The sequence below is a fragment of the Erpetoichthys calabaricus genome, chromosome 6 (genome assembly GCF_900747795.2).
Source record: "Erpetoichthys calabaricus chromosome 6, fErpCal1.3, whole genome shotgun sequence".
Classification (NCBI taxonomy): Eukaryota; Metazoa; Chordata; class Cladistia; order Polypteriformes; family Polypteridae; genus Erpetoichthys; species Erpetoichthys calabaricus.
Genome location: NC_041399.2, coordinates 86,290,932 through 86,315,931, shown reverse-complemented (window position 1 = coordinate 86,315,931; position 25,000 = coordinate 86,290,932). Strand labels below are relative to the sequence as shown.

General features: G+C 37.2%; 1 protein-coding gene across 1 annotated transcript in view; it reads left to right on the top strand.

Moving 5' to 3' along the window:
* The window catches only part of myo10 (myosin X), a 442,319-nt gene that overhangs the window by 214,032 nt on the left and 203,287 nt on the right, over nt 1-25,000 (top strand). Inside the window, exon 3 of the mRNA XM_051928931.1 lies at nt 18,529-18,687. Coding sequence (XP_051784891.1) covers nt 18,529-18,687 — 159 coding nt within the window. The remainder of the gene's footprint in view (nt 1-18,528; nt 18,688-25,000) is intronic.

Below are 25,000 nucleotides of genomic sequence, written 5' to 3'. Positions count from 1 at the left end.
GCAATATTATTTGAAAACGAACAGCGTCAGATCGGGTGTGGATTTATGTTGGAGCTGTTACTGAAAGAAAAAAAAGATCAACATGTGCGTTGATCCTGCAACACTGAATAAGCTCACGCGCTCTAACATCCCTTCCCCCCCACGACTCTAAGAAACAGCGCAAGTACAGACACAAACCAAGTGTGATCAAGAGTCCCTGGTTCGATCCCCACTCACTCCTATATTTGCTGTTTTCAGTAGTAAGCTGCTCTTTTTGTTTGCGTCTGTACTTGCTCTGTTACTTAGAGTCAGATCGGGGGTGGGGGGAAGATGTTAGAGCGCGTGAGCTTATTCAGTGCAGCAGGATGATGTGTTGATCTTTTTTTTTCTTTCAGTACATGTGCCTTACCTGTTTATTTATATATCTAGTGACTTTTCTGCCTGTCTGTCTCTCTATTACGCAGTGCTCTGTCTGTCAGTGTGTTATGGATCTTACAAATAACAGTTATAAAGATACTTGTTCATGTTAATTGCAGTCTCAATTGTTAAAAAAATATTTTAAAAGGAGCATCCCACATGAAAATATAACAATCTCATTAACTGACAGTGCATACCAATTTATAAATTGTATGTTCGTTTGAGGTTAAAAAAAAAAAAAAAAAAAAAAAAAAAACACTTCTCTCCTCAACAGGGAATCAAACTCAGGTCTCTGATGGACAGTAAACCTGCTGCGCTCTGAGATAATAAATCTTACCGCTACACCACGGAAGCTGTTGTATTGTTCTTGAACCTTTTGTGAAAGTGTTTATTTGATGTTTGGACTTCATGCTGCTTCACACATTCTATAGTTTATGCCTACATTTTGTAACATTTACTACTAAAATATGAAAAACTTTCTGTTTTAACAATGTGTTTACACAGATTACTGTAGAAACGGAACACACATGAAATGCATGTGTTCCAAATAACAATCTATTATTTCCACTCTAAAACTCCACTTCACTCCCAGATAATCAATCAAGGCATGAGCTGGGAGATGCTCGTGCACGTTCTAAGTCGGTGGGGGGATGGAATAGCCGGCTGCTTGCAGCTTGTTTTTAATCGGCACATTTAGAGGACAAAGGACGCTGGCGGAGAGGTGCAAATGGTTTTAAGGTGGGCCGGATCTACGAGTTTTTTCATAGACTCTGGTAATTCTAGTGTTAATCGGCACATTTACAGGACAAAAGACGCTGAAGGAGAGGTGCGAACGGATTTAAGGTGGGACGGATCTACAAGTTTTTTCGTAGGCTCTGGTAATTCTAGTGTTAAATACACTTACAACTTTTGCACTGATGCTCCTTCACAAAATTTGATTGACGTGAATTCAGTGCCTATTTGTATTTTATACATTGTGGAATGATGAGTCTATTCATGGTTCACAAGTCTAGTTAAGTGAATTTACTTAATATTGCATTATAATGATGTTTAAGTATTCCATTGTCATATTTTTTTATTTGGCAAACACTTTCATTAACTTCATCCAGCTTTTGTTTGCTGCTGTAAGTGCTGAATGTTTTTAATCTGAAACAACTGCAAACCAAGGTGTCAGGTTCATGAGTGAAATGGAGCATTAGCAAAATGATACTTACATGGTATTGGAGAAGTGTTTGAAATCTTTTGTTAGTGTACCTGTTAACTAAAAAGCTGACCATTGAGGTGAAAATTTTATCTGTTTTTTAAATAATGTAAACTAATGAGTAAAAATATTTGAACGCCTATTGTGGAAGTTTTACTGCAAACGCATGCAGATGCATTGCAACATAGCATGTCTAGAGTAACACGATGCCGAAATTAGTGCAAGGTTAAAAATAAAGTCTGTGTTTCCCTTTTAATAAGAATTTTATATAGATTTGAATTATATGCAAAGTTTGTTTCGACAGCCCTAATTTGAAGACAAGTTTGGAATGATTTTGTAATGTGCTGCTAGAGTGAACTCCTGATTTTTTCTCAATCTGTAGCTTGTGGAGTGGAGTGGAGCTGGATGTTTGGAATGCAGATTGGTGTTTGAAGAGGAGCTGGATTTTGATGGCACTAAATTATAGTCTTGGCTATTTTCACTGCCAATCCTGCTTTTCTGTGCTGTGGTTCATTCATATCATATATGTTGCCCTAATTGATGTTTTCTGACATTATCTTAAACATCATGGGTCCAAAAAAGATCTTGAGAGATGGAAAAGCCAAGAAAAAGTAAAAGGTCATTCCTGTGAATATGAAACTTGAACTGATAAAGGATAAGCAAATAGTCTTATTAATTTTTATTTAATTTATTTAATGAAGGGTAAATATCATAATAGACCTTGTTTTGATGCCTGACTTCATTATTAAGGTAATTCTTCTTAATTTTAATGTATTGTAGTAAATGGATAAAATGTTTTCTCTTAATTTGATTTTCCCTTTTAAAGACATGCAGGTTATGTGAATTGGTGCTGCTAAATTGCCATGTGTCTGCGCGTATATGCTAGCCCTGTGATAGACTGGTACCCTGTCTATGGATTTTTACTGCCTTGCATCAAGTGCTTGCTGATATAGACTCCAGCTGCTCGTTGAATTTGCTCTCAGTTAAGTGGGTTAGATGGATGGATAGATGGATGGATAAATGAATGGATACCTGTTTTCTCAATTTTTGTCACCTGATTACATTCTATGTGCCTGCTTATTTTTGATTGTGTGCTTTGGCAAGTGGCAGTAGGCAATCTTTGTAAAATAGAGAAATAAACTATTATATAGTGCAAGAATTTAAGTGATCATAAATGTTTCTTTTTTCAGCTATTACTGTCTAGCTGTCTACAGATGAGACACAGAAATTCACATTTGTCCATAAATATTAAATGTCTTTAACAACATTTGGGGATGGATTTCTGAAGTGAATCCACTTGGAGGAAGACAATGAGATTGTAGGCAATGTGAAGTGCACAGCCGGTCGTCTTTTAAAGTGGACATGAAAACTGTACAAGCAGTGACTGGCTGGAAATGAGAACTACTGTAGTCCCCTGTAGTTGCTGGGCAGCAGTTAAAACTGCTTTGTCTTTGGATACCAGTAAACCCCCGATTCTCTAAAGAATCGCAAATCCAAGAATGGCAATTACTTTCTGTTCCCTTCAGTCTTTGTAGGGATGTAATATCATGGAGGGTGGGAGCGTGCTGGGAAAGTTTTCATTTAATGAAATAAATATATTTGTCGTAAAGATGTGTCTTGTTGGAGTCATGACTCGTTTGGTTCTGGTGTTTGAGAAGCGCGTTGTAGGCGCCTTTGTTCATTGTTTTTATCCATGCAGTCTCGTTTCTGTTTTTCTATGGGTGTGTTGTTAGCTAGAAGTCTTTTGCTGTTAGGAATCATAATTGAACCCCTGACCGCAGGCACTGTGGAGTAGCGGACTGCTGGCACTATCAGTAGTCACCACTACCTCAAGTTTAAATACATACACATATATAGATAGACACCGCATTCACTGTGTTTCCCAGTAGACATGATACGTCAGCCTTATTGCGAGTGGCAAAAGTGCTATTTAAACTAATACAGGTAGACGTGGACACCGGGTTTTCTGATGAAAAAACAACGTTTAAAACAGTATCGTTTACAATAGATTTTGGCGAATCGTTTAAATGCAATTATGTATATCTATTTATACATTAATAATGGCAATTATTAAATAATAATAATTATAATTATTATTAACCGTTCCTCCCATATAAGTAACATTTCGGGGACTACCTTCTTCTATCCTCTAAACATTTCCAGACTTTGTCCTGTTCTTACGCAACACAGTACTGAAGAATTGTTTAATGCCCGAGTCACGTCACGTATAGATTACTGTAACGGTATTCTATCTGGCATCCCACAAATACTTATCAATTGCTTAGAACTTCTTCAAAATTCTGCTGCCAGGATAATATCCTGCTGTTGTAAATCCACTGAACATATTACACCTATTCTCTCTCAACTTCACTGGCTCCCACTTAACTACAGAATACAATACTAAATACCGCTCTTAACATTTAAAGCTCTCCACAACCTCACTGATGTCCTCCAGACTACACTCCTCTCGCTCACTCAGATCTTGTACTTTGAGAATATTCAGTGTGGCAATATGGTGCAGCCTTAGTTTGTGGAAGACAGACACAACTAAAGACATGAGCATAACATGATGGTTGTCAATTTCAAACTGTGTTTCCTCAATGTGCTCCTTGAGAAAAAACTTCAAGTTTGTAGACACATAGTGACTAAATACGTTTAGCCAAAACGTTGTTTGGAGGCTCACTTGAGCACATAAACGCATTGCTTTGCTAGCTTAGCCTGGCTTAGCTAAAGTAAAGATTATAAAACGGGATTTTCTAACGGCCAAATATAACCAAAACAATTGTTCAGCCTTACCTATGAAATGTAATCCCCCGGGATCTGGTTTGGAGCGTACAGCGGTTTGTACAATCCCAAGCAGCACATTATTCATTACTTCACTCCACAGCAGTGCCACTAACAATATGGCGGCGACGTTGACATACGATTCTGCTAGTCATGAGGCATCTAGTTATTCTATGTTAATGTTTAAATATGTCACCATGGCAAGTTGTTGACGAAGGTTTTATATGCGTTTTCCATTTAATTACATAAACATAATCCATACGGGCTTGTTTTGTATTTCCGTTAGTTGAGCTCTGTCATTGTGGAGCCGTGACGTCTTTGCTTCTGGTGTGTCTGAAGCGCGTCGTAGGCGCCTCCATGTATTGTTTTTATCCATGTGGTCTCGTCTTTGTTGTTCTGTGGCTGTGTTGTTAGGTAGAAGTTGTTTACTGTTAGGAAGCATACTCCAACTTACATACACTGACTGCTGGCACAGTGGATTAGAGCAGGTGTAGTTTACAGGTTGTGGTGTTTGGGCACCACACACTGACTCTGGGAACTACAGGCTCGGTTGTGTATTACAAATCGTTGAGCTCTTTCCATTTGGAGCCATGACTCCTTTGGCTCTGCTGACACAGACCGACGGCACAGTGGAATAGAGCAGGTTTAGTTCACAGGTTGTGTTGTTTGGGCGCCACCTACTGACTCTGGGAAGCCGTTGGGTATGACTCTGAGGCGCAGTGCGCATGCGGTGCGTCCGCCGTCCGTGCATAAATTAAACTGTGGTTTAGTAATATAGATTGTTTGATAATAATGGAATTTACATGCAAAAATAGAAAGCATCATAAATAGTGCATAGTTTTATTACCATGTCCATCTGTTTAGTGCCTTCATTCTCGTGTGTCAACGAATATAACTGGTGGTGCTAACAGCAATGCTAAAATCTCCATAATGGGTAAGCTGCTAGCTTAGTAGCTGGTGTATGGTCAGTGTATGATCACTCAATTAGTTATCAGTTTTACCTTTGGCAGTGCTGGTGATAAACTGAAGCAATCAACACGATGCCTCCCAAGGGACGACAAGTTGGATGTTGGTTGAGTGAGTAATTCTTCAATCTGATTTTTTAAGGCCGATACTGATCACCGATTTTCATGTCACAGTGGAACCGCAGTTCACGACCATAATTCGTTCCAAACCTGTGGTCGTGAACCGAAGCAATTTCCCCCATAGGATTGTATGTAAATACAATTGATCCATTCCAGACCATACGAACTGTATGTAAATATATTTTTTTTAAAGATTTTTGAGCACAAATATAGTTAATTACACCATAGAATGCACAGTGTAATAGTAAACTAATGTAAAAACATTGAATAACACTGACACAAACACCCAGGCTCCCTGCTCAGCTGCACGTGCAGGCTCGCTCTCAGCTACACGCGCTCTCTCGCTCTTTCTCTCTCTCTCAGCAGCACGCGATCCAGCTCTCTCTCTCTCTCTCTGTAACATTGCAGCAGTTCGCGCTATAGCCTTACAACCCGATCGCTGTATAAACACTTTTTTTAATGAGTTTTAAACATGGGGGGGGGGGGTTGGGGGGGATAAAAAGGAACATTTGAACAAATCCGAACTTTATTTAAAAACCAACCACAAGCAACCAAGAAAATAACATTGTAAGAGTTTGCACTATAGCCTTATGACCCGATCGCTGTATAAACACTAAGCACAGGGGGAAAAAAATGAACATTTGAACAAATCCGAACTTTATTTAAAAACTAACCACAAGCAACCAAGAAAATAACATTGTAAGAGTTTGCGCTATAGCCTTATGACCCGATCGCTGTATAAACACTAAGCACAGGGGAAAAAAAGGAACATTTGAAAAGTAACATCGCAACAAATCACGCTATGAACCGAAAAATGAACATTTGAAAAATCCGTAATACAAAAACTAACCATAAACCACCAAGAAAACTAACCTTGCATGAGTCGAGGTCTGGCATGAAGTGAGGAGGTTATAGTTTTGAGGGAGAGTCTGGCTCCGCGATGGAGGGATGTTTTCCTTGAGGTGTTCTCTCTTGTGATTTCTTGGGTTTGTGGTGTTTTTAGCTGTTTAGCTGGTGGGAGCGAAAGCCTCGTGCAGCCATTCCAAAAACAAAGTCCTTGTGACCCAACCCTTCGAGTTTGCCCTCCACATTACTGGCAGTCTGGCTTTGTTTACATTGTGCTGCTTGAAAGCACGAGGGTTCTGAAATTGGTAAATGTGTAAACTGGTAAACAGTTTTTCGACCTCTTCCAGCACTTGAGGCCTCTGCCTGGTTAACACTGTAACTCCTTTTGCAACATTAGCTGCTTTAATTGATTCTTTCTGCTTTAGAATAGTCGAAATTGTAGGTTTTGACTTCTTGTACTCGGCAGCAAGATAAGCAACATGAACGCCACGCTCATACTTTTCAATAATTTCTTTGGTCGATTTCAATTTTCTGCAAAACTTTCATCTCACCACTCTTCACTTGCTTAGAAGCCATGGTTAACTGCAAAAGCACACGAAATACCGTAGAGCACAAAGAGTTAACAGGTAAAGCACGCACATCTGACTGAGAACAATGAACAGGGAGAGGCTGAACACGTGCTTAAATACAGTAATTGGCATGTATGAACCGGAAGGGAAATGAAATAGAGCACAAAGAGTTCACAGTGAAAGCACACATGCAGGCACGTGCAAGCACGCACGTCTGACCGAGAACAATGCAACACGTGCGGAAATCATCGGTGCGCACAAACCGAAAGGGAAACTGGCTTGTTCGTATACCGAGTGTGTGGTCGTGAACCGAGGCAAAAGTTTGGCAAACTTTTTGGTCGTGTACCGAGACGTTCATGAACCGAGGTTCCACTGTACTTGATCAGCCTATTCTGATACCGTTTTTTTTTTCTTTTCTTTATCCCTTCAAAAATATTTTACACTGAGCTCCTGAATAACCAGACGCATAGAAGCGTAATGTCCTATATTAAAGTGTATTTTTATAAGTAAACTATAGACTACAGGTATTAATTCATTTTTTAATTTATAAAATGAAATTCTGTAGACTTATTTTGCAGTGACCATAATACTAAAATAAATAAAATTTACTTAAAATATTTACTGTGCTTATAAAATATGTACAAAAATATTTTATCGAATACTTTTGGCATAAAAGAAAATGCTTCTCATAATTACGTTTTTTTTTTTAATTTTTTTTTTTTTTGCAATGTACCTATCTGAAGTAGTAGTTTTCAACCTTCCTCTAAATACAAATATATATAAAATATAAATATATAAAATATATACAGTGGGGCAAAAAAGTATTTAGTTAGCCACCAATTGTGCAAGTTCTCCCACTTAAAAAGATGAGAGAGGCCTGTAATTTTCATCATACGTATACCTCAACTATGAGAGACAAAATGAGGGGAAAAAAATCCAGAAAATCACATTGTCTGATTTTTGAAGAATTTATTTGCAAATTATGGTGGAAAAAAAGTATTTGGTCAATAACAAAAGTTCATCTCAATACTTTGTTATATACCCTTTGTTGGCAATGACAGAGGTCAAACGTTTTCTGTAAGTCTTCACAAGGTTTTCACACACTGTTGCTGGTATTTTGGCCCATTCCTCCATGCAAATCTCCTCTAGAGCAGTGATGTTTTGGGGCTGTCGCTGGGCAACACAGACTTTCAACTCCCTCCAAAGATTTTCTATGGGGTTGAGATCTGGAGACTAGCTAGGCCACTCCAGGACCTTGAAATGCTTCTTACGAAACCACTCCTTCGTTACCCGGGCGGTGTGTTTGGGATCATTGTCATGCTGAAAGACCCAGCCACGTTTCGTCTTCAATGCCCTTGCTGATGGAAGGAGGTTTTCACTCAGAATCTGACGATACATGGCCCCATTCATTCTTTCCTTTACACGGATCAGTTGTTCTGGTCCCTTTGCAGAAAAACAGCCCCAAAGCATGATGTTTTCACCCCCATGCTTTACAGTAGGTATGGTGTTCTTTGGATGCAACTCAGCATTCTTTTTCCTCCAAACACGACGAGTAGAGTTTTTACCAAAAAGTTCTATTTTGGTTTCATCTGACCATATGACATTCTCCCAATCCTCTTCTGGATCATCCAAATGCTCTCTAGCAAACTTCAGACGGGCCTGCACATGTACTGGCTTAAACAGGGGGACACGTCTGGCACTGCAGGATTTGAGTCCCTGGCGGCATAGTGTGTTACTGATGGTAGCCTTTGTTACTTTGGTCCCAGCTCTCTGCAGGTCATTCACTAGGTCCCCCTGTGTGGTTCTGGGATTTTTGCTCACCGTTCTTGTGATCATTTCGACCCCACGGGGTGAGATCTTTCGTGGAGCCCCAGATCGAGGGAGATTATCAATGGTCTTGTATGTCTTCCATTTTCTAATAATTGCTCCCACAGTTGATTTCTTCACACCAAGCTGCTTACCTATTGCAGATTCAGTCTTCCCAGCCTGGTGCACGTCTACAATTTTGTTTCTGGTGTCCTTTGACAGCTCTTTGGTCTTGGCCATAGTGGAGTTTGGAGTGTGACTGTTTGAGGTTGTGGACAGGTGTCTTTTATATTGATAACAAGTTCAAACAGGTGCCATTAATACAGGTAACGAGTGGAGGACAGAGGAGCCTCTTACAGAAGAAGTTACAGTTCTGTGAGAGCCAGAAATCTTGCTTGTTTGTAGGTGACCAAATACTTATTTTTCACCATAATTTTGCAAATAAATTCTTTAAAAATCAGACAATGTGATTTTCTGGATTTTTTTTTCTCATTTTGTCTCTCATAGTTGAGGTATACCTATGATGAAAATTACAGGCCTCTTTCATCTTTTTAAGTGGGAGAACTTGCACAATTGGTGGCTGACTAAATACTTTTTTGCCCCACTGTATGTATACATACATACACAGTATATACATTATATTATATAAAGTGATAGAACCAGGGGCATTAGCAAGCCCCAAACACGAACACACACAGAGTTGTGGGTGCAAATACAGGTGTGTTTATTAACAACACTCATGATAAGTTACAAAAACACAGGTTTTCTCTCCTCACAATAACTCTCTCACCACCACACTGCCCTCCTCCAGTCAAGTGTTGCCTCTCTACTTCCCAGCTCCGACTCGCCTGAATAAGGGAGTGCGGTCCCTTTTATTACAGACCTGAGAGTACTTCTGGTGCCAGGGCAATTGCCTGATTGAAGTACTTCCGGGTCACATCTTTGTAGCACCCCGTGACCCCAGCAGGGCTGCCCTGCCGAAATACATTTCCCAGCATGCCCGGCTGACTTCCCATTGAACACTGATAACCAGGGCTGCTGCCGTCTAGCGTGCTGGGGGAATAAAGAAACCCCAGTGATATGTTTTCATTTTAATGGGCTTTACGTCCACCCTTTCTGGTCCTTCTGGGTCTGCTCCCTCCCCTGGCCAGATTCCCGTCCAGCCCACGTGGCATCTACTATATATATTTACTGTATAAAATATAATTTATTCACATATCATCAATCAATTAATTGATATTGGCAGTAAACACTACTTAATTGTAAATATACATGCACATGAAGGTTTTAATCATTTTAAACCATTAATTGTACTAAACCAGTGTTTCCCAACCTTGGTCCTGGGGGCACACTGTGGCTGCAGGTTTTTGTTCCAACCAGCTTCTGTTTTTAATTGGACTCCATGGCAAATTAAGTGATGTGTTATTTCCCAAATTCTGTGTTTTGGGAACAATATAGAAATTAGAAAAGTAAGTTTGGTCAATATATATATATATATATATATATATATATATATATATATATATATATATATATATATATACTATATTATATATATATATATATATATATATACTATATATATATATATATATATATATATATTAAAATGTACCAAGCAGTTATATGGGAATAATGTATTTTTTTTTCTTTTTAACATATTTTCATCTTGATTTTCATTCTAATTTCCAGGTATTTTAATTGTTTAATTAAACCATTATTTACTAATTAGTGGGTCTGATGCTAAAGTAGTAGCAGCCTTCGATTATTCAGTGTTGTTTGCCAGCGTGTCTGCTGTACTCATTTTTAATTGGTATTAATAAGATACAATGAAGGGGAAAAACTGCACAGAGAAAGGGCAAAGTATAATGAAATCAACAAAAGAGAGCTAAGCATTTAAATCAATAGCAAAAGCAGAAATATTTCTAAATGTCTTATAAATGTAAAAATCATGCTGCTGTGCTTTTCTGAATGTAGAGTAAAAGAAAAATAATACCAGCTAATTAAATGAGATCAGTATTATCAGGTGTTGTCACTGATTAGGAATCTGGTTGGAACAAAAACCAGCAGCCACAGTGTGCCCCCAGGACCAAGGTTGGGAAACGCTGCACTAAGGTTTTTTTATACATTTAGTATATTTATACAGGTGTGTGTTTTTTTCCTTTAGTGTATCAGCTAGACATTTTAAAATGAGGTGTAATTATAAAATATGGATTACCGTTTTAATTATACAGTACTTCTTTCTTACCAAAACTTCTGCTGTGTAACACACAGAAACAGATAATAAACACAAAAAAGGCTGTTGTTTACTATGCAGCAATTTCAAATTCATCTTTTTCCAAATAAAAGTGTAAGCTTCTGCATTTTAAACAAGCTTGCTGTCCAAACTCAAGTAGTGTCCATTATACTTTAATTTAAATGACAAAATAAAGGTCTAAATTCCTTAACACTAGAATCCCTGAAGCCTACAAAAAAACTCGTAATCTTTTGACCACTGTAAATTACTTTACACCTGCTATCCCATCAAACCCCCAGAAAAACACAAGAGCTGAACTCAGTTGCAAAAGTCTCAGAGCTCAAGAGTGTTTATATGGGTGTAAGGTGCCTGGAATTGTATTGGTTAAATAATATATCACTATTTGGAACACATGCATTTCATGTTTGTTCCGTTTAGAGCTTCCTATGTTTGATCAACACGGGCATGCTGACAAAGTACATGTGCAATACCACTTCTTATTCAGGAAAATATCCCAGTCATCCCATGGGACTAAGACTTTCTGAGACTAAGGTCATAAAGCTTATGGAGCCATTTCTGCACAAAGGCAGAACTGTAACAACAGTTGTGTAAAGTGCGACAGGAGCTTCCACCTGCAGCTAAAGTCATTCGTGAACTGAAGTAGCATTGCACATGTACTTTGTCAGCATGCCCGAGTCGATCAAACACAGGAAGCTCTGCAGTGTACTTGTGACTTTATGCTGTAGGGAGATAAGTAAACAAATCAAGGTAAATAACATTCGATGTGGGTTTTATATAAGTAACACTAGGGGGTTCCACCCCCTGCTCGCTTCGCTCGCCCACCCCGGGTTTCCTTTACCGGATATACAATTTAAAGAGATTATTTATTTATTGTTTTTTTCATGGGAATTGTTACATATGCCTTATTTTCATTTTTACTTTAAAATTTTTGTAAAAACAGTACTTGTCCTTAATTTCCGGCCCCGGGTGTGGTTAAATCTTTCTCGCAGGATGAATAACGCTGCTCATGTTGTGAAGGGGAGGCAGCTGAACACACACTAAAAAGATGCCGTCGGATCACCTGCTGTCTTTCTGCCGCTGCTGCTGGCGAGCTGTGTGTTCTTTTTGTCGTGCTGCACGTCGATCATTTAAAAGCCTGTACAGCAGCTGTCCTTTTGCCACTTTGTGTCTCTGCTGCTCGCGTTGTGAAGGGGGATGCTGAACACACGCTAAGGAGTTGTAGTTGGATCATCTGCTGGCTTGTTGCTGTTGGCGTGCTGCGTTTTCTGCTTGTCATTTTTGTAAGAGCTGGGAGCACATGATGTCTGTCTGCCAAAAGGCATTCCAACAACTGCTTGGCTAGATGTCCGTGAACTTGTTTTAAATGTTGCCTCATGGACTTGTCTCACGTGACGTTAATTTGACAATTATTTTCGCGTGACATTAAAGTGTCTCTCGCAGGATTTCAAATTGTCTTCCGAGAAGATCGCGTCTCGTCTCCCTAATCTCCCTCCCAGGATTTTTTTTATAATAGAGAGATATAAATGCTTTTTATATTAGACCATCACAAAACACAATCACAAACAGAACTTTACATGATACCTTGATGAGCTCTCTAAGCCCTGCTGTTTCGTTGAAGGATATCCGTGTGGTAGATTCACTGACCTTATGCTGCACCCAAACGGTGCCATCTTTCGCCTTTACGCCTGGTTCAGCTGCATTGTTCTTATGTGTGAGTGGATGTTTCTTGTGGGGAGAACTTCTGTTCTCTTTCTCCAATGTAGAATTCTCATCCTCATCTGAGTTCACCTCTGTTATAGCATGTCTTTATTTTAAAACAGCAGTGTGAGATCGGGGGGAGCATGAACTTGACTGAGAGAATGAAACTGAATTAAAAAAATAAATAAACGCTAACCTTTACAAGTACCATAAATTTGCACCTGTTGTTACAGACTCAAATCAAATGCATATTTTTATTCTATAATAGTAACAAGAGCAGCTCACCACTCAAAATGGTAATTCTAGAAAGTGCCTGGAATCAAAGCAGCATCCTCTTGATTGTGAGTCAGCAGTTCTTACCGCTGCACCACCCAAGCGGTCGTATCAGCATTGTACCCTACTAATTTCTTTTTCTTCTGTAGTACTAGGGTGTTGTACCGTGTTAGCCATTATGAATGTAGAGAAAAGCCAAGCAAAATGACACCTTTTATTGGCTAACTGGAAAGATTACAATATGCAAGCTTTCGAGGCAACTCAGGCCCCTGAAGAAGGGGCCTGAGTTGCCTCGAAAGCTTGCATATTGTAATCTTTCCAGTTAGCCAATAAAAGGTGTCATTTTGCTTGGCTTTTTTCTTCTGTTATATTCTTGAGTAAAAGCGCAGTTGTTTTGTGTTATGTGTAACTTTTGTGAAAGTGTTCATTTGATATTTGGACTTTAGTTTTCACACATTATATAGTTTTCACACATTATACACTTGATGTCAAAATTTTGTCAGTACTATAGCATAAAAAAAGTTTTGTTTTATTTATGTGTTCAAAATTTCTTGCCTCTCATTTCCTGTCATTCTACATTTATATTGATCGTGGTAGACACAGAACATGCATGAAACGCATGTGTTGCAAATAATGATATACAGTGGAACCTCGGGTCACGAACGTCTCGGACCACGTACAAATCGGGTTACGACCAAAAAGTTCGCCAAACTTTTGCATCTGTTCATGACCACACACTCGGGTGACGAACAAGCCAGTTTCTCTTCCGGTTCGTATGCACCGATGATTACTGCACATGTTCAATCTCTCCCTGTGCATTCCCTGTACAGCGAGCGAGAGAGCCCAAGCAGAAGAAGTAAACATTACAGAAGAAGTAAGTAAACATTTAGTTTACTATATTACACTGTGCATTCTATGGTATAATTAACCATTTTTGTGCTTAAAAATCTTTAAAAAATATATATATTTACATACAGCACATATGGTCCAGAACGGATTACTTGTATTTACATACAATCCTATGGGGGAAATTACTTCGGGTCATGACCCGAGGTTCCACTGTATTATTTACCCTATAAAACTCCAGGTACCTCACAACCAGATAAGCAACCTTGAGCTGGGAGAAATTTTTGTCCGAGTTGAGCTGTGACAGTGGGTGGATGGGATAAGCAGGCTGCTTGTGCTGATCAACATTTTTGCAAAACAAAAGATGCTAATGGAGAGGTGCAAAAGAATTTAAGGTGGCCCGGGATTACGAGTTTTTTGTAGGCTTCAGGGATTCTAGTGTTAAAGTAGTTTTTCTTGTTGTTTGTCTATTTGCACAGGACGACTTCTCCGATTACTTTTTTCAGTTTATTGCTCCGCTTTCTTTAGCGTAAAGGCTAATATACCAATCCCTGATAAAAACAATCTTCCACTCACTGCTATTTATTTTCACTGCTGAAGTTTATTATATATGAGTGTAAAGTTCATAAAGTCTGTTAAAATATTCCAACATGCCAAGGCATTTTAGTCTTATTTATACATCACTACCAATCTGTGTATAAAGACCATAAATAAATGCAGGCAAAATCTTGGAGTAAATAACATCTTAACTCAGACAAACTTGCCATTAGTTTGTTAAGTTCCACCAAATTAAATTCTAACGCTTAAATCAGAAAATTTTTCACCACAGTAACTGTCTGAGATGGAAAAAGTAACAACAAACCACACCATTGGAAAAACAGTTGCAGCCATTCTAGCAAATATGAATTGTGATCATCTGATTGAATGTGAACACATTTGTTGTTGCATGCATTTTTTGGCACAGTATTCCCCTGTGCTCTTAGTTTGTGACCCCTAATATATCTGTGAGTTTCTGTCCACATTTTACAATTTCACATTTTACTTTTTTTTTTATTTCAGTTCTTTTATTATTTATATTTATTATGTAACATCTTGTACTTAAATGTATGTGCATATATAAACCATTTTAAAGAAATTGTTTTGGGAGAGACGCAAGCATGTTGTTGAGCTAGCCCCCCTAAAAGGGCATCATATGTGGTTGATTAGTATATTACAAAGAATATAAGAAACAAATCTACAAGAAATCAACTTTTTTTTCTGAGAGGACTGTTAATGAATATCCATGAAATATTTTTAGTTACTGTTAGGTCACTCTTGTTTGTCTCTTAACTGCGGTGTTTATGGCATGTTCAAATCACCATTTACTTATTTTTTAATTTATTTTTAAATGTCAGCATGGTATGGTTTTTGGCAAAAGAAAGTCTTTTACTTCTCTTTCTTTAATCTTCCCTTTCGTGGCAGCACTGGGCTCTTAATAATAATTCATTACATTTATATAGCGCTTTTCTCAGTACTCTTACTTTGAATGCCCATTCATTTTCTCTCTTGTGGCATGGTAACACATCAAATGTCTAGTCTTATAAAAGGGGACCCATTAGACACCTGCTCTGATTGTGCCCAACCCACTTGATTTTTGTGTTGAAAGTTTTTTTTTTTGTTTTTTTTTTTAATTCTAATTGGACAGGTTTATCTCATCAGGATCAAAGTGTGGCACTGGTGAGTGCTCGATAGCACATTGCTGTGAGTGTCTGTACTGTCAGTAATATTTGGACTTTTTCTGTAATTAGGCATTTTTTCTGCCACATGCAAAGGTCCCTTTTGCAAGCAGGGACCCTGGGTGACCACTCAAGTCTCCCTGATGGTAGATCCGGCCATGCATAAGCCTGTTAGTTTAATATTGTGTTTATATAATCTGATTTAAACAATTGCAATATCAAATTGTACAAAGCAATGAATACATTTTAAAATAAATGTATTGTTACTGTATTGCATGTATGATGAACAAGAGAGTGATCTAAATAGAATAAGTCATGAATCATATGGCACAACTTTCAGTGCTTTAAACATATAAATGAAAGAGGTTGACAGTATTACGTATGTGCTTTAAACTTCTAAACCTAGAGTTCTTAAAATGTTTTAATCCCATGAAGGGGATTATTACGTTATTAGTATCATAGTCATAGAAAGACAAACAACATGGCTATATAATAAAAAAATGAAATGTTTTTGTTTACTTTTAAGCATATTTACTCACATGATTATTACTTAAAAAAATAAGGGGGGAAACTAACCTATTGTTAAAACAATGCTCTGTGTACCTGTATTCAAATCTATTTATTCAGACCAAAGTCATGTGGAAGCTGAAGCCTAACCCAACAACCACAAGGTGAAAGGCAGAAATGATGACTGGACAGGATGCCATTCCATCACAGGTTGAACACAAACACGTACACACACACACACACACACCAGGGCCAATTCAGCACCACTAATCCATCTAACTCTGCATGTCTTTGAACTGTGGGAGGAAGCCAGAGTACAGTGAAGAAACCCACATGGACATGGGGAAAACATGCAAACTCCACATAATGAACTCCTGCAGCTTGAACCTAAAACAACTATTATTGTTGAAAACAGGACTAGATTTGTGAAGTATATCACTGTCAGTGGAAATATTCAGTTTAAACTTTAGGAAATCTGAGAGAGAGAATTTCTTGGGATGTGTTGTGAGGATAAGATGATTTTTGAAAGCATCGTATGAAAGGTCAGCTTATTTACTTTACAATGCAGCTTATTTACTTTGTCTTAAACAACATAAACATTTTTTTTTTCAAGTGAGCTCCACCATTAACAATGCATTTTTCTAAATGATTTTGAAAACAGTTTTGGAAACAGTTTCCATTTAACAGTTCAATTAACTGAAAAAAAGCTACATTGTTCCTAAAAAAAACATACATTATGTATTATGTGTACTTTATTTGGGTGATTGGATGAATCTTGCTGAATAATTCAGTAAATATTCAAAATTTGAAATTTTTATCTCTACTGACTAACATTGAACTGAATGTCTATGGCCTGTCTCAACATTTTTATATATTCTGGTGTTCTTGAGATCCTCAGTTGTCTAATGAACGTGTCTTTCACACTACCAGTAGATTGATATTTGTCTAACTAACTTAAAATAGGAAGGAATTCTTCCTCACCAAGGCATGTTAAACTTAATACAAAATCTTTCTTTTGGACCTGAGTTACAGATTTAGATTCAATGTATGCCATAAAAGTGATCATATAATGGGGAACTAATCAGTTGTCTATGACCACTGAAAAATAATTTAGCATAAAAACACTGCCATTTTAATATATATCCTCAAGTCACCCTCACAGGACCCTAAGCATTGTCGCATCCCTGAGCAGCCTCTGCTAGTTTCATTTCAACATTTAAAACTTGCACCGTAGTCCCTTCACCTCACAAGCTTGTCTGTAAACCTGCTCAAATGGAAATGAACAGTTGTTTTGGATTGCATTCCAATTTTATGCTAAAACAACTAGAATTGTGCCTTAGTTTATATATTAAAAAGACGGTTATAGAACTGAGTGTCTTCTGGACACTGGGAGCAAAAGGAAAGCATAATTGGAGAATAAAATAAATTAATCATACATTTGAATTGTTTTATCAATCATAGGTGATTTTGAGACCACTTTTTTCATTTCTGTAATGTGAACATTTAGATGGTACTCATTTAGTTAAAGTATTTCATTTTCAGTCAATTTCAAGATTTGTTAGACTTGATGGTGTTAGGATTTTGGTTAAAATTATTAATTAGGATATTAATAGTTCTTAACATGTCTGGTACTTGTCCTGTGTTTATGTATTTATTGTACTGTTGTGCAGAGGAATGTTATTTTGTGCCACTGTATGCTGCAATATGGTGTATGGGTGATATGACAACAGAGCCACTTGACCTAACTTGGAGAGATAAAAGCTGCTCAACAGGTTTTAGAGCAGGCTGCAGCCTGTCTATTCACTTGAAAGTTGCAAACAAAAGTTATTGGAAACATTTCTAGATTGTTGATGCTTAAAAAAATCCATCACTGTCAAGCCAAGAAAACAAAAAAAATAAAACCTTTAATTTTCAAAGCTTTTCTGATTTGGAATTCCACATAAAAGATCATGGACATGTATTATAAAAAAATTCTTACTATGTCTGTAGAGAAAAGCCAAGCAAAATGACACCTTTTATTGGCTAACTAAAGATTACAATATGCAAGCTTTCGAGGCAACTCAGGCCCCTTCTTCAGGCAAGATGTAATCTCTTACTATCTCTTACTATGTAATACTTACTTTGTCTGGAAATATTTTATTGTGGAGTGAACCAGTATTGTGTTTTGTACAAGTATCTAAATGTGTTTTATACAACCAGAATCGTACAAGTACTTGCATAACTTGCATCCTTATAAAAGTTGTGTGCTCCTCCTATTTGCTGCAAAAATGTATTTACTGTGGGTTAAATTCCAGGAAAAAAGATGTATAATATTGTATAATATATATGATATGAGATATATTTTGACTAAAGGTTAATTGTTCATTACTGTGACATTTAATAGAGGCTGTTGCAGTGTAGCAACAAAAAATATTACTGTCACTTTCTTTACTGTTAGTACTTTACTTTGTGACGTGGTTCTTGGACTTTTGAATGCTAATAATGCTTTTCTTTAGATAGTCTTTGTTTTGATTTGTTCTTATTGTCTGTCTCTTTACTTTTTTAGGTATTTACATACAAACAAAATGCCCTTACCAGGCAGAAAGTGGCTGTTATGCACTCCACAAGTACCACGGGAGTGGAAGATATGGCCATACTGAATGATCTTCATGAAGGGGCTATTATGCACAATCTCTTTTTACGGTATCAACAAGACTCTATTTATGTAAGTCAATGCCTATAGAAAAAACTATTTGTATTTGATGTTCTGCTTACTAATAATTTAAGGTCATGGTGATGTGAAAACCTTTGTTTTCAATTTGTAGTGAAGTATTTGTGATAATTTGGCATTTAATATAAGACGTCCATTTAATGATAGTAACAAATTTCAAAATAGTGTGCTAAAGAAGTGTCCTTTAAGACTTGTAAATGAATTGGCAAAGTATGCTGCAGGTTTTTAAATATGGACTAATATATTACAGTTAAGTGAATGTGTGAATTGCATGTTGGGCTACTGTTAGCTACCAGAACAGCCTCAGAACATCTGGAAGAGTATTGAAGAGATTCCACACCATTCTGCCATTGCAAAATTACTTTTTCTGTCTTAATGGTTTAACAGTGGTGTAAAACAATGAGATCTTTTGACTTGGACAGCTGTTGTATATTGTTTTGTATTGTTGTTATCGGCTTTCAACTTGATCTCAAAGCAATAATCCTTTTTATAATCATTAGGGTGTGTGTGCTGTCCCTATAAGTGTAGACATAAGTTTTTTGTATGTCATTTTTAAAATAATGTTCTTGATTATATAATCTCAGGCCTTTTGAATCTTTTCTCTACATTTTTCCTGATCTGGCCCACCTCATAGGCTATATAGAATGCTTTACCAAAAGCTTTTTTTCTTCTTTTTAATGCTGTTCAATGGAACAGACTCAGTAGCCAATGAATCACTTTCTGTCCACTAAACAAAGTTTAGATCGTCTGCTGCACTTCATAGAAAGTTCTAAGTGTAAACTTTTACATGTTAGACCTGTATATGTTCATTGGTCTCTTAAGGTCTGTTTACTGTTAACAATATAGATTTAGTGCATCATTTTAAGCCTCTCTTTGTGTAACATAATTAATATCCATTAATTATTTAAACCATATTTGTTAAAAAATGCAGAACAAAAAAAAAAAGTTGAACATGATTGTGTTGTTGTTAATTATTTATTGCAATGTTTTTTTGTTTTTTTTTTTAATAGTTGGTCAGAAATGTGCAAATTGCTCAATTTTTTTTTTTTATTAATATTAGGCAAGCTGCTAAAAGATTATCAAGTTTGTCGTGTGTGATCATAATAAAAGTATTAGCCTCAGAAAATGCAGCAAAAAATAATTTCTTTGGTAGGCATTCTTTTATGGTTCAAAAGATTGTGCAGTATCTAATTAGAAAATTGTAAGGCTTGCATCTTATTCTTATTGTTATTGGTATTTAAAAAAAAAAAAAAAAAAGATATAATTCTTTTTCCACAAATGATGTGGCAAAATTAGTAATGCTATTGTTAGAAGTATTGTCAGCAGTTCCGTGCAGGCCATCACTTATTGAGGCAGGATGCACAGATAGCATTTTTTTACTGAAGTAATAAAGGGAACTAGTTAGCCAGCTGACAGACCACTTTTTTGATAAATATCCCAGACATGCTCACATTTTTTTTTAAAAAAATCCAATTCATTTTTTAAACAAGGATTATAGATGATAGAGATTATACAGAAAAGGAGACAAGTCATTAAACAAACGACACAAAATTGAAATCTAAGCTGACATTTGTTTTCCTTTTCTCTATTTTGACTATTAAGAGAGCAAAAATATATGAATTATATTTCCCCTTTTAATCGTTTGTCAAAAGCACTGGCCCGATGATGCCTTATATGAATTATATTTCCCCTTTTAATCGTTTGTCAAAAGCACTGGCCCGATGATGCCTTATTCAGGACCACATTTAAATGCTTTTGTAAGATTTCTGGCCTGTTACCCAGTTAAACTGGTAAATCTGTATCTGATTTATAGCTTACTTGGTGCTTGTTTATTTGGTTATACAAGGTTGCTCTCTGTATGCTCTCTCTGCTCTTGGTCTGGCCATAACTTTTGCTCCATAGTAGGACCTCTGTTGCCTATGGTATGGCCATAACAAAGCTTTGAGCAATCTCTTTTACTCACTTGGGCAACCTAGTGTTGTCGTGGAAGACCCTGTGTAATGGAGTTGGATGTGGGGGCCACAGAAAGTCCAAGTTTTGCTAATATAACTCAAGGTGCACAAGCAAGAGAGACCTTACATAAAGCAATGTGTTCATTTAGCTGGAGAAGAAAGTCAACTGATCGCTGGCTACCCAGCAGACATAAATTTTATGCTGACAAATGAGGACCGCTATGTGTGAAACCTCAGAGAAAACTACAGTACTCTCGGCAATCAAAAGGTGTGACCAAAACAATGAAGAAGAAGAGTTCTTGGAAGAGGAAAAGCACACTGAAAAACCTTCCATGTGTGCTGGAGAAAGCCAAACTAGAGGGATTGGGACAAAGTATCACATTTACTTGGAGTCAACAGGAACCACACCATAACTACACCTATCTTGATTGTGAGGACTGTTGATTGAAACTTGGTAGTTAAAGTAAAGCCAGCTAATGTATTTTGGTTATTCATATTACTCTAACTAGGTCTGGGAATCAGCTCTGACCTCCCAGTTCAATCAGATTTCAATTCACAAGAGACCCGTTCAATTTAATTTCATTTTGATTTAATTTTGCAATATTTCTTTTTAAAACAGTTGTTCAAATAGACTAATGTTAAACATTAACAGCTGCCAGTTTGAACTTCCTTTTTATTTATCCAACAAACAAGACAATGAACTGTAGTTACCAGATATTGTTTATTACAATGTAAAAAAGAAAGGTATTTTTCTTAACATCTTCAAATATTAATAGTAAGTAATAACCTACTCCGCACATAGTCTTCTCTGTGGCAGTGAAAAAGGTTAAAACAAAGCATTCAGTGAGGTCTGTTCATTTCTTAGACATTAAAAGATATTTATGCCAAAAGTTCTTTGTGCAGTAATGATGCCTCACACTTGCTGGGAGGTATACCAATTCATACCGAAAACCGTTTTTTATTTTTGTTATGATGTGGATTTTTCTTATACCACAATACCGGTTTAAATAGCCTAAACAACATTTGGAATGTGGCGCAATGGGAAACTGTTTAAGGGGGGACCTTTTTCACTGCTATACTGCTAAACACACATGCAACGGAGTACATGCCTTAATGGAGGTATTGAGCAGTGAAAATGAACAGAGAAAATTCCTAAACTGAAACTGTAGCAGACGATAAAGTTGAACATGATGACACAGAATAACTTTTGCCGAAAAAAGGAGCCGTGTCTGTTGTCTGGAGATACTTTGATTTTAAAAGGTCTTTTTAAGGTTTTAATAAAGTGTCTGTCTGTCTGTAAGGTTGGATGTGGAACAAACAACTATTTACTGCAAATGCTGTCGAGCTAAAGTTGTGAGATGCCTCAGTCTAGCTAGCAAGCAATAGAGATCAGTGATCTTGTTGTTACAGCGCTTTTCAATACACTTTTGCTAGAAGGAAAGTTAGCTTTGTTGATTTGACCTCGATGACCCTGCACATACATAAGTAGCAAAGAGCAAACAGCTTCTGAAATGGCATGTGGAGAGATACCAAAGTGAATGCTCAAAGCAAAACTTTTTTCATATTATCACTGAATCAGACTCTGATTTGTCGGACTCCCATTTTGATGCAAGTGATATGGAGATGTAGATCGAAAACGAAAGTGAGGTACCGGGATCAACTGGTCGGTCCCCAGCCGATTGTGCTGCTACACACGTTCATGTAGCTGATGCACCCATGGCATCATTCGTCTGAGATGACCGACACTTACGATGACACGAGGTACAAACCAGATTGTGTGTCACTGCAACTCTCACCCCTGTGCACCTGTCTCACAAAGACAGCCAGCTTGCCGTGCATTCCTGCTGGGCTATCTTGAAGCAAGGTCCATATTAATGCAATTTGCCTTAATGATGGTTCAGTTGGTAAAGATGTCATCACCAAGTTGCACTTATTTTAATTTTATTTGTTGAATACTGTGTAATGTACCTGGGCTTGAAGCCTTCAAGTAATAGTATTATTACTGGAAGTTGCACTATTATTTATTTTATTGTTATTATTTATTAGTTTAAATATTATGCCGTTTAATGATGGTAAAGTTGTTTAAAAAGTCATTTTAATGTGTCAGTGGACAGAGATTGTTAACATTAACAGAAAGTGTAGTTGGTTTACAAAACATATTTACTATTTATTCCTTTTCTAAGACATGTTCAGTGCAATACAACTTTTGACAAGCACCTCTGGATATTTCACTAAGTCTAAATGCCTCTTTGGATTGTTGAAAATATGTTGTCAAAATTATAGTTTAAGTTGTTTGCACAATTTGTTCAATAAAAAGGTTCTATATTTTAACTGCAACTGTCATGCGATGTGATTCCTTCTCTTCATTAGTGCCACCCCCTTGAAAACTATCACTTCATGGGGCCTTGCAAACCTGTATTAATACTTGTGTGCATATTAAAATGTTTTTTTGTACAATGTACAATTCTCATGACAGTGGAATAGGTTATTCTTAGCCAGTCTACTGCAGTAATTGCAGTGGAAAATGTGGTTAACATTCACTCATGCATGGGAAAAAAATACCGTTGAATACCGTGAAACCAGTATAATTTTGAAAAATACCGTGATACAGAATTTTGGTCATACCGCCCAGCACTACTCACACTGTAGAGTATAGGCACTGGTTCCAGGGATTCCAATGAAGCATTTTGATAGATGGGACATAGTGGGATGATGCCATTAATGCATTTCCACCATTTCAGTGGATTTTCTGAGAGTGAGACACATTTCTCCTGCCTGTATCTGATGACAATATTAAATTTTTTACTTTTAACTTGTATCACACATCAGCCCATATCAGAAGCTAAATTTTCTATTATACTGTAGTCTGAATAAAATGTTTATGCATACCTCATCATCACATTTTCACGCCTCATTAAATAATTTTTGAAATTTGTGGTACTGCCACAATACTTGACCCCTGTACTACTTGACCCCTGAACTACACATTTTGCTTATATCTTGGCTTTTTTCCAAGTTGCTCTGTGTCACTGTATGTATGTATGTGTTTATTTATTTTTTCCAAAAATGAACCCAAACATTTGCTTTATGGCCTGAAGGATCTGCTTTCAGCCTGCCATCTTCCACCATTGCTGTTAGATGTGACACCTTATCTATACTAATAAAAGGCAAAGCCCTGACTCACTCACTCACTCACTCATTCTCCAACTTCCCGTGTAGGTAGAAGGCTGAAATTTGGCAGGCTCATTCCTTACAGGTTACTTACAAAAGGTAGGCAGGTTTCATTTCGAAATTCTACGCATCATGGTCATAATTGGAACCTGTTTTTTGTCCATATACTCAAATGGAGGAGGCGGAGTCACGTATCGCGTCATCACGCCTCCTACGTAATCATGTGAACTGAAAACAAGGAAGAGATTTACAGCACGAGTCAAACGCGGGAACGAAGGTAAATGACGTTAATTGTTGAGTGTCTTTTAATACTGTGTAAGCATACATATTAACACATGTGCAATTAAACGTGTGCATTTACGGGGTGATTTCTCAAGCTTAAAAGCTCACCTTTTATTAAAAAGGTAAATGCAAACTGTTTTCATTCAGTAGGGCACAAACCACGTTAGATTTCATGCTCAACAGTAAGCTCAGCACACAGCTTGGTCATATTACAACCGGAGGGGCGAACTGACAACGTGGTATACAAAGAGATCCTTAACAAATAATTATTAATTCATTTTCCCTCAGTTTAAAAAGGTTTACTTTTCTTCTTAATAAAAATTTTAAAGCAGTACTTCGCCGCTGCGAAGCACGGGTATTTTGATATATATCAAAATATATCGCGTCATCACGCCTCCCATGTAAGCACGTGAACTGACCTGCTGCCGTTTGCAATGCCATATTCGCGAGATACAAGTTTAATGAGAAGACACGAGGTATAAACGACAGTTTGGATCACTTTGTAACAGAGTTAAAATTGCTGTAGCGAGAAACTTTTAACTGCCGGGCACGGTGTAAACCGTAAGTTTAAATTAACTTTATACAAACGCCCCCGCTGCCGTTTGCAATGCCATATTCGCGAGATACAAGTTTAATGAGAAGACACAAGGTATAAACGACAGTTTGGATCACTTTGTAACAGAGTTAAAATTGCTGTAGCGAGAAACTTTTAACTGCCGGGTCTTAGCTAACATTAAATTAACCCGTGGACATCGCAACATCACACAAGAGAGCGGCTCACGTGAAGTGACTGAACGCAGCAGGAGTGATCACTTCGATGAATCAAACCTGTTCAAAAAACATATTACACAATTGATAAGGTACGAAAACAATATGAAACCGATTGTGGATTTGCGTACAGC